Below are 11085 nucleotides of genomic sequence, written 5' to 3'. Positions count from 1 at the left end.
GTCCCAGCTACTCGGGAGGCTGAGGCAGGAGAATGGCGTAAACCCGGGAGGCAGAGCTTGCAGTGAGCTGAGATCTGGCCACTGCACTCCAGCCCAGGCGACAGAGAGAGACTCTGTCTCCAAAAAAACAAACAAACAAAAAAAAATCTTTGTACTCTTGGTACAGAGATAGGATCCTTTGATTATACCAATAGTCTCCTCATGCTTAGTCTCACATTTCTTATTTTGTCGTATCAGACAATAATTTCCATGATGGTTATAAGATTTCCGTAACTGTCTTAAACTCAATAATGGTGGTTATTGTTAATACTTCTGCTTATAAAGGGGCCACACTGTCCAGAGGCATGCATCACAGACTCCCTGTAAAGGAACTGAAGGAAACCCAAGATTCTTCCACCCTGGGATTGTGATCAACTCTTCTCTGCAATATCTGCGCAAATCCTGGCCCAAAAAATCTAAGAGGTCCTGAGGAGACAGTAGGATAGCTGGCTGTCAATGTTCTACAGAGGCTGAGAATTATAACTAACTTTTTGGAAGTCCATTTAAATTCTATTTGGTCTAACTCTAAGATTCTGAGATCAGTTGCCTCTGAGCTCGAGTAGTGAGAATGGGGCTGGTTTACATTAGATGCCCAGGTACCTTCCTTATGCAAACACCAGTAAAGATCTGTATGTAGGACTGCAGTTCTAAATGCCTGTCTATCATTTTATTTGTGTAAGGCCATAGTTACATACTTACCAAATATATCCAACTGCTTCTGCATTAAGAACTACCACAAATTACTTGAAATTTAGTAGGTATGACCAAAACCATAGGGTTCACACCATCTCTCCTTTTCAATTCTCTCCATTCTCTTACCTTGAGAGGTGGTACTTTTCGCACCTGGACTCTGTCCCCTCTACTGAGAAAGGGCTGTGGTGAGACCTGAAATGGCTGCTGGTGCTGGCGATTCTCAGTGACACGTGGCCTCTTCTCCCAGCTCACAGGGGCCTCTTCTTGGGTAAGGGAAGACTTCCTCTTGAGGTTTTCTGGGCTCTGATCAACAAGAGTTGTTAGAGGTTCTTTCATAGTGGTCTCTTGTGGACCTGCTTCTGTTGTGGGCTTCGTTATTGGTTTTTCAACCCCAGGATTCTTGGGTTTGCTTGGCGATGTAACTAAAGATTCTTGGCTTTCACTTTTGTTATAATTAGAAGCTGTGGTGAGATGATTCTTCCCAGATTCCTGTTCAGCAAAGGCGACTGGCTTCTGCTCCAAGAGATCCTCATCCTTTGGGCACTTGATGGGAAGAATGCTGCTAAACTCATGTGTGTTGAGAGCTGAGGAAAGCAGGGGCTCTGTAGATGTGGAGAAGTTCGGCTGCACTTCACCTTGGCTTTCACACTCTTCTCTTCTGCCTGGTGATGACATTTGCAATGCTTCTTCTTTACACTCTGACTGGGGAACTACTGGAACTATTCTGATAAGAGAGGCCTCTGACACAGGCATGGATTTTGGTTGTTCAGCTGGGGTTTTCTTTACTTTGGGATCGCTGGGAGAGGCTGTCAATTTCTTAGAATCTTCAAGGCTCAGGCCAGAACTAAAAAGGGGAAAAAAGAAATATTCTAGTTGAGAAATAGCCCATGTTGTTGAAAGCATTCATTAATAGAGATAATGGGGCCGGGCGTGGTGGCTCACGCCTGTAATCCCAGCACTTTGGGAGGCCGAGGCAAGCGGATCACAAGGTCAGGAGATTGAGACCCTCCTGGCTAACATGATGAAACCCCGTCTCTACTAAAAATTCAAAAAATCAGCCAGGCGTGGTGGTGGGCACCTGTAGTCCCAGCTACTCAGGAGGTTGAGGCAGGAGCATGGTATGAACCCGGGAGGTGGAGGTTTCCGTGAGCTAAGATCTTGCCACTGCACTCCAGCCTGGGCGACAGAGAGAGACTTTGTCTCAAAAAAAAAAAAAAAAAAATACCTAGAGATAATGGAAGATGACAATGCCTAGGAAAACCCCTGAGACAGCAGGTATTCTTCATGTATTATCTTTACTATCATTAGTAGTGAAAGCTCTGGAGTCAGAGTGTCTGGATTCAAATTCTTGCTCTGATACCTACCATCCCTGTGATATTAAGTAGATGACCAGCCTTCTTTACTTCAGTTTCTTCAACTGTTCACTAGGTTTAATTACTTCATAGTGTTGCTATGATAATTAAGTTAATCCATATAAAGTACTTACCTAACACATAATGAAAGCTCAGTAATGGTAGTTATTATTATTTCTGCTTATAAAGGGGCCACATTGTCTGGAGGCATGCATCATAGACTACCTGTAAGGGAACCGAAGGAAGCCCAAGACTCTTCCACCCTGGGATTGTAATCAACTCTTCTCTGCAGTATCTGTGCAAACCCTGGCCCAAAAAATCTAAGAGGACCTGAGGAGACAGCTGGCTATCAATGTTCTATAGAGGCTGAGAATTATAGCTGAGTTTTTGGAAAGCCCATTTAAATCCCACTTGGTTTAGCTCTAAAATTCTGAAATCGACTGTCTCTAAGATATTCTGAGGGTACAGTTCCAATGAGATTCCCATAATGTGGCCTGACTAAAAGCTAGGCTAATCTGTAAAGGTCATTAGTAACTCTTCTTAATGTTTTAGAATATTGTACAACATATAAAATCAATGAGCCTTTTTTGGTGACTTTGAAGAGTCAGTACTGTGCTTCTGAGATGGAATGACTCGGGACAAAACTGGGCAATAATCAAAAACAGTCTTTCTATAAATGCTGATAGAAATTAACAGTTGACAATAGAAAGACCCATGAACTGTTGTAATGCTCTATCTGCTTAAGAAGGAGAGATGGGCCAGGCACAGTGACTCATGCCTATAATCCCAGCACTTTGGGAGGTGGGCAGATTGCTTGAACACAGGAGTTTCAGACCAGCCTGTGCAACAGGGCAAAACCCCACCTCTACAAAAAATACAGTAATTAGCTGGGTGTAGTGGCATGCACCTGTAGTCCCAGCTATCGGGAGGCTGAGGTGGAAGGACTGCCTAAGCCCAGGAGGTTAAGGCAACAGTAAACCATGATTGTACCACTGCACTCCAGCCTGGGGGACAGAGTGAGACCCTGTCTTTAAAAAAAAAAAAAGAAAGAAAGAAAAAGAGAAAAAAAAAAAGGAGGGAATGAACAAATATTTGTAGAATTACTGCTACCTGCAATAATAGTCTAAATGTACAAAACATCACTTCTATAGCTCAATGCTCATACCAAAAATGTAGAAAAATCAACTTATAGAACTCTTTTTTGAGATAGGGTCTCGCTTCGTCACCCAGGCTGGAGTGTAATGGCGCAATCTTGGCCACTGCAACCTCCACCTCCCAGGTTTAAGCGATTCTCCCACCTGAGCCTGGGTCTACAGGCGCGCACCACTATACCCAGCTAATTTTTTGGTATTTTTTGTAGAGATGCATTTTGCCACGTTGCCCAAGTTGGTCTTGAATTCCTGGGCTCAAGTGATCCACCCACCTCAGCCTCCCAAAGCACTGGGATAGCGGTGTGAGCCACCCCACCCGGCCACAGTTTATGGAACTCTTAATCTCAATAGGAATATTTCCTAAATGACTGTGAAGGAGATGGATAAATACTACTTGGAGACAAGGAAAAGGAGCACTTAGTTTTCAAGCTGTGGTTACAGGTCTCCTTAAGAGCTGCCACTGGTGTGCAGAAGGGAGGAAGGGAGACTAACAAGTAGGAGTCCAGGTGTTCAATCCTATTTCAAACAAAACATCTCCCTTACCATCTATAAATGTCCTATTACAATTTCATTGTTGGACCTTTTGTTGAGGGGAAAAAACTGATTTAGGCTACAGCCTCTTTTAAACAGAATTTATATCTTTATTCAGCTATGTACATCTCCCAGAGTGCCTTTTACAGAGGACAGGCTGTTTAATTACAGGTTGGTTCTAATAGTCCACATTAAAGAATTCCTAAGATTCCTTAGTGATTCTGGATAGCTACATTTTGGGATAATTAACTACTATAAAAAGTGGACAGAACCTCAGCATTCTGACCGGGAGTGGTGGCTCACACCTGTAATCCCAGCACTTTGGGAGGCTGAGGAGGGCAGATCACCTGAGGTCAGGAGTTCTAGACCAGCCTGGCCAACATGGTAAAACTCCAACTCCACTAAAAATACAAAATTTGCCAGGTGTGGTGGTACATGTCTGTAATCCCAGATACTGGGGAGGCTGAGGCAGGAGAATTGCTTGAACCCGGGAGGCGGAGGTTACAGTGAGTCTGAGATTGCGCCACTGTACTCCAGCCTGGGCGACAAGAGTGAAACTCTGTCTCAAAAAAAAAAAAACAAAAACCGAACTTCAGTATTCTTCTATCTTATAAAATAACCAGAAGAAAAGCCAATCTTTTCAAAGAAAGGGACTCTTAATTCAAGGTTTTTTTTTTTTTTAATGTATTTTTTTTTTTTTGAGACAGAATTTTGTTCTTTTTGCCCAGGCTGGAGTGCAATGGCACAATCCTGGCTCATCGCAACCTCCGCCTCCCAGGTTCAAGTAATTCTCCACACCCAACTAATTTTGTATTGTTTTAGTAGAGACGGGGTTTCACCATGTTGCTCAGGCTGGTCTCAAACTCCAGCCCTCAGGTGATCAGCCCGCCTCGGCCTCCCAAAGTGCTGGGATTATAGGCGTGAGCTACTGCGCCCGGCTAAAAAATTTATTTTTAAAGAAGCCATGTCACCTACAATGACAGTTTTAAGGGTAAAGGATTATGAATAATCTAATTCTGTGAATCCGTGATTCATAATAAGAAAAAATTTCTTCCTAAAGAAGAATCAGTGAGACAAAAAAAAACAAAAACAAAAACAAAAAAAACAGAAGGAAACTGGGGCCTAGATCTTCTGTGAGGGTAATGAGATAAAGCACTACATGACATATACACAGGAATTAACATTTGGTTTATAGAACCTGTCTTAATATTACCTCTGCCCATAGTAGCTTTCAAAGAATTGTTCTTTCCATGGCTCCACTTTTTTCTCCTTCTCAATCTCTTGTCGAATTCTCACCTGCATCTCAGGTGTAAACTCACCTGCAATGTACCCAAAAAAGGATATTCAATAGAAAAATGCTATTTGCAACATGTAACTATTTATAAATCATGAAAGACTCATGCAGGAATCAGAATACTATCACGTGAAAGTAACAGCAACTCCCCAAACCTCCTCACTGTGAAGGAGGACCTAAATGCCATTAGGTGAAATAAAAATATGTTTGCACACCACTCCATGTAGCTTTCAGTACTCAGCTGAGGCTGACACAGCCTTTTCTCTGGGCTTCCCTGTGGTACCTTCCTCACGCTCCAAACATCACATTCCATACAGATTTATCTCTTACATAGAACTTCCAATTTATTTTCCACTAAAAGAAAAAGTGATGTGCTTTCAATGAACTATGCCACTGGGCATTTTTACTATTTTAAAGTTCAGTTTCTCCAAGGCAACTTAATTTTAGGCTTTTTATGTCTAACTGCATAAAGAAAAGCTATGGTCCTACTTAAAAGCATTCGAGATTCCAGTAAAAAGGTAGGGAGTTATTCTGGAGTTGTCGGTTTTCTAATTGTTCCAGAAACTGTACCAGGCTAATGCTCTAGCAAGAAGATACTCAACATGCCAAAGACCCAGCTGCTCTGAATATGCCATTTATTTGCATATACTACCAACCACCTCAATCTTTCCCACTCCATCAGCAGAGAACAGTGAATGTGCTTGGTAGGCCATCTTCAAACTTGTGGCTCAGATAGGCTGCTCCCTTTTATACTCTAATACCCAGGACATCAAGGAATAAGAGGTAGAAATGGCAGAATTTGAAGTTTAAGACCTCCTGGGGGTGAGAAGAAGGAGAGGAAAAGTGTTAGAGGACCGTGGACATCACAGTCATGGGCAAAGGATTGGGAAAAGAGGGATTTGGCTGTCGAAATCTAACCCAGAACTCCTGCTGTTGAGTCTACTGTGTATCTGAAAATGAGGAATAAAATGTACTGAACCCTGTTCACATATATACAGTGTTCCAAGTTGCTGTTCATAAAATATGATCACATGACTATAGGTACAGCAGTCACTTGTTTGCATGTTTAAAAAAAAAGTTAACACTGATAATAATAATCGCAGTATCATTGCTGACAGTGCCTACTTACAAAAAAGCGGGGACTGAGGAAGTAAATCCTTTACCAATTTATTGTTAGTTAAAGAAAGGTACTGGTAGAAATGGTATGTTTCAATCTTTCCAAAAAAAAATGGGGGTCTCTGCCCCAAAAAAATCTGTAGGAAAGAGAAAGGTCCAAAGTAATCAGAGCAAGAGATCCCTTCTACATAGAATTTCTTCTAAAAGAAGAGGATGGGAAAAGTCAGCAATTTCAAAAAACAATCTAGATTATATATTAGCTCTTCATTTAACTTAATTGTTAGGGAGCTGACAGAAAATAAACAATGAATAGCATTCCTAACGCGTTCCTTACAAATGTATATATTTTAAAGTCTCTCACACTTGTTTAAGGCTATTCTTTGGTATACGACTTTTCAAGTGCTATTTTTTATTCCATGTATACTGAAAACAGATATAATAAAAATAATTCAGCCAGTGGTTTTACTTACGTCTGCGTATTAGAATCGTTTGGGAAAACTTTGAAACAAACCAACAAACAAAACCAATAAAGCTCTGACACTAACCCAGAGCAATAAAAACAAAATCATTGACAGTGGCGTCTGCACATCAGTATTTTTAAAAATACCACAGGTGTTTTTCAGCTGTAGAGGTGAAGAACTGCTAGTACTGACAGATACTACATGCAGTGCCCACACACAGTCATTAGAAGCATGGCACACATGGCAGACCAGTGATCATAGTCAGCAATTTTTGGTCATGATCCATACTTACTACAATGTTCTGACTGCCAATTAACTGTCCATTTCAAAAGGCTGAATTTTATATTATATGAAATATAAAATATATATATGAAATATATGATATATAAGATTATATGAAATACAATATATGAAATATACCTTAATGAAGTGATCTTTTAAAAAGCTCTCACCAATTGCTTTTACTGTTAGTTTTATTGAAGCTAGGCAGTAATAAACAGGTTATCTCACTGCTTACCAAACTGGGATGCAGAGCACCATAAAGTGACTAATTCTACACTCTTATTAGGGAGCCTAATAAAATTTCAATTCCTAGGCATTAATGTAGAATTGCTGAATCAGAATCTTTAGGAGCAGGGCACAAAAATCTGTATTTTTTAATTTCTTGGAAGCTTTATATCATTAAAGAAACATATTGCTGGACTCCATCTGTTGTTAACCTGGTAACATAAGCACTAGATAAAAGTCTAACAACATGTTTCACACAGGATAGTTGATTCTATCCTATCGTAACATCCTGTTGTCCTTTACCTTCTAAAACTGCTTAAATTACCTGATGAGGAAGAGAGGTGTTCTGGGTGCACACACCACCTGGGAGACATATTAGGTAGAGCACTTACCTTCTGAGAGTCTTTCCTTCCAGCCTTGGGCTGCTGAAGTGAAGAATTCATTGTTAAGGGCTGAGCCATTTAACTTCATTAAACCATCTGGACCAACCTGGGTCAAAGAATAAGCCAAGGAAAGCTTACAAAGAAAGTGAAAGATATCATGTGGTATTTGACTTTCCTTTCATTTTAGAAAAGAATGTATATATATTTAATTGTATAGAAATATGAATATCTCATCCTATGTGCTTATTCAGGACAACTCTGTTATTTAATGTAATATCACTTTGTTCTGAAACATTGCTTTCCTATTCACCTCTCCTCACTCCTCTCTCCATTCACACCCATTCCCTAATAATTAAAAATCTACTCACAGAACCACACATAAAGTGCTAGAACAACTGGCTATCCAACCAGTAGAAAATAAAGCTGAATCCCAGATTCAAATAATGTAAAAAAAAAAAAAAGGATGGATTAAAAATCTAAATGTAAATTTTAAGTCAAAAACAGTTTTTTGAAGAAAATTAAGAAAACGATTTGGACATCCTCGAGACTGAGGAACTCTTCTTAACCCAACTTTACTTTCCAAACCTATGTGGGTCAACATCATTTCCCCCAGCTCTACAGCAGAAATTGGTAAACTTTCTGTAAAGGGCTAGACCACAAATACTTTAACTGTGCAGGCCATATGGCTTGATTTCAGCTACTCAACTCTGCCACGGTAGCACAAAAGTAGTTATGGACAATATGAAAACTAATAGGAGTGGTTTTAAGCCAATAAAACTTCATTAATCAGGCAGTCAGCTGGAAATTGCCTAGTGGGCTGTAGTTTGCTGACTGCTGATTCATACTCCAGAGAACTGGTACAAGGGTAATGGTGTTCCTATAAAAGCAGTTTATCCAGTCTCTACTTGAGTATTACAGTGATAAGCAAGTTACTCCACTACAAGATAATATATTCTGCAGTTTAATCCTCCAACTGTGAAAAAGTTATTTTAACCCCAAATCTGCTTTCTGTATAACAAAAGTTTACCTCTTCCATATCACCGGCCTTCAAATATATTGAAAGAGAGGTGTTTTGATCCAAACCTATGTTTTTCTCTGGTCTAAATATTTTTCTACTGCTCATTGCTGGATACCCCACACAGTGAAGTACGGCTTCAAACTTTTCATTCTTTAAACACTCTAAATTTCATCTGATAGTAGTTTGTATTTCACTTAATCGAAATTCCATATTCTCTATGCATAGGGACAATGTTACTCAGGTTACTGTAGGCTCCAATCATGTTAACAAATGAAAAACTAGCCAAGTAACCTCCTATTAAGAATACCCGGGCTGGGCGCGGTGGCTCACGTCTGTAATCCCAGCACTCTGGGAGGCCGAGGCAGGCGGATCACGAGGTCAGGAGATCGAGACAATCCTGGCTAACATGGTGAAACCCCATCTCTACTAAAAATACAAACAAACAAACAAACACACAAAAAAAACTAGCCGGGTGTGGTGGCACACGCCTGTAATCCCAGCCACTCAGGAGGCTGAGGCAGGAGAACTGCTTGAATCCGGGAGGCGGAGGTTGCCGTGAGCCGAGATGGCCGAGATGGAGCCAATGCACTCCAGCCTGGGGGACAGAGCGAGACTCCGTCTCAAAAAAAAAAAAAAAAAACACACACACACACAAAAAGATGAGAGCAATCTCCAAGAGGTTCTCTTAAAACTGCTGAAACTTCAGTCGCCTAACTTGTTCTAACCAAGAACTGGCATCCTCAAGCTATAATTTCTACAAGAGTTATGGTAACTCACCAAGTCACCAAGAAGAACCGGGTTCACTTCTTTGCCCCCACCTCTATAAGAATACCTCATTTATTTGGGCTCTCTGGACAATGGACTCTGAACTCCTTTGACATGTTCTGATTCATAACACTATGAAATTGTTATCAATGATGTCTAGTAGAAAGATGATTTTCAGAATTAGAAAGATTTAGTTTTAACTCAATAAGTCAATTAGCTAATAATGAATTCTGTAGCTTACTTATTCTGTTATCCTCTTACTATGAACAAGAGTGTAACTTGTTCTTTTACTGTGTAAACTAAGGAAAACATCTCCCTCTCATCATTTTAATAAACATTCTTAAAAGTTGGAGGTTAGGGAGACCTATCACATTACTTGGAACACAGTTGAGATTTTTTAAAATCTCACAAGTGAAGAAAGCTTAAAAAATCATAATTCTTCTATCTTCCTTTTCCAGAGGGAGGAAACAGAAGATCAGAAGAGGGAGTGACTTGGTACACTGTTTTCCTTGATGAAAGCCAAAGTCTCAGACCTTTAGTTTATTTCTGACCAAGGTAAATCACTAAAGTTCCCTGGTCCCTGCCTTGACGCTTGCCAGACGTTTGGCATTTTCTTTTTGCTACTTTTTTTTAAAGTATAACTTGTACTGGGTTTTAAGTTCTCTATTATGGAAGTAATAAATGTTTCTCTTAGAAAAATGTAAAAAAAGAATGCAAACTGCGAACATTCTCAAGTCCACCACTGTTCATACCATGTTGCATTGTCTTTCCAGCTGTATTTATTTATCTGGACCTATGTTTTTGGCTTATTCCTGACATTTCCGACTCCACTGAGGCACTGGCCCACATCCTGTTGATACTGGACCAAGACAACTCTTTCTCCTGAAGTTTACGTTTTTTTTTTCTTTTTTTCTTGAGATGGAGTTTCACTCTGTCACTCAGGCTGGTATCCAGTGGCACCATCTTGGCTCACTGCAATCTCTGCCTCCCAGGTTCAAGTGATTCTCCTGCCTCCACCTCCCGAGTAGCTGGGATTACAGGCACCTGCCACCACACCCAGCTAATTTTTGTATTTTTAGTAGAGACGGGGTTTTGCCCTGTTGGCCAGGCTGGTCTTGAACTCCGGACCTCAGGTGATCCGCCCTCCTTGGCTGCCCAAAGTGCTGGGACTACAGGTGTGAGCCACCATGACCGGCCTCCTCCTGAACTTCATTCTATGGATGCCTAAATCCTAATACAGTCAAAATAATTCTGTAATCTTGAAATTCTGGCAGGAGAATTTTTCTTTTTTTCCTAAGCCTTAAAAAGCTCGCCTATTAAGAAACTTATGCAAAAATATTCTTACTTCTCAGTACCATTAATACCACTTTACAAGTATATATAAACAGCTATTTTTAAAATCTTAAGGAGTTCAATGACGCACCTGTCGATCTACCTCTGGGAGTAGTAGAAGCAGTCGCTGTTGGCAATCTCCAGGAAGGACTGAAAATGTGTGCTTGTTGATCAGTGCTCGCAGATTTGTATTGACTAGAATGGAGTCTGGTGTCTCAACGTCAATGTCGGCACATTTAGTTCTTTTCATTTGTCCTACAAAAACGGAAAAGGATTGTTTGGGCCTCCTTCACAAGTCCTGTTTCTATATAGACTGTAGCTTTCTGTGCAGTATAAAAAATCCACAATTGGCCAGGCGCAGTGGCTCATGCCTGTAATCCCAGCACTTTGGGAGGCCGAGACGGGCGGATCACAAGGTCAGGAGATCGAGACCACGGTGAAAC

At 40.6% G+C, this 11085-nt stretch overlaps 1 protein-coding gene across 2 annotated transcripts in view; it reads right to left on the bottom strand.

Moving 5' to 3' along the window:
• ASXL2 (additional sex combs like transcriptional regulator 2) overlaps positions 1-11085 on the bottom strand; it is a 159315-nt gene that overhangs the window by 11524 nt on the left and 136706 nt on the right. For both annotated transcript variants that reach the window (XM_011950426.1, XM_011950434.1), the window contains exons 9-12: positions 10734-10897; positions 7537-7633; positions 4980-5085; positions 859-1576 (exon numbers count right to left, since the gene is read on the bottom strand). In XM_011950426.1, coding sequence (XP_011805816.1) covers positions 859-1576; positions 4980-5085; positions 7537-7633; positions 10734-10897 — 1085 coding nt within the window. The remainder of the gene's footprint in view (positions 1-858; positions 1577-4979; positions 5086-7536; positions 7634-10733; positions 10898-11085) is intronic.

Source organism: Colobus angolensis, unplaced genomic scaffold (assembly GCF_000951035.1).
Source record: "Colobus angolensis palliatus isolate OR3802 unplaced genomic scaffold, Cang.pa_1.0 Scaffold109, whole genome shotgun sequence".
Lineage (NCBI taxonomy): Eukaryota > Metazoa > Chordata > Mammalia > Primates > Cercopithecidae > Colobus > Colobus angolensis.
The sequence above is the reverse complement of the archived record's forward strand: the minus strand, read 5'-3'. Positions and strand labels throughout refer to the sequence as shown.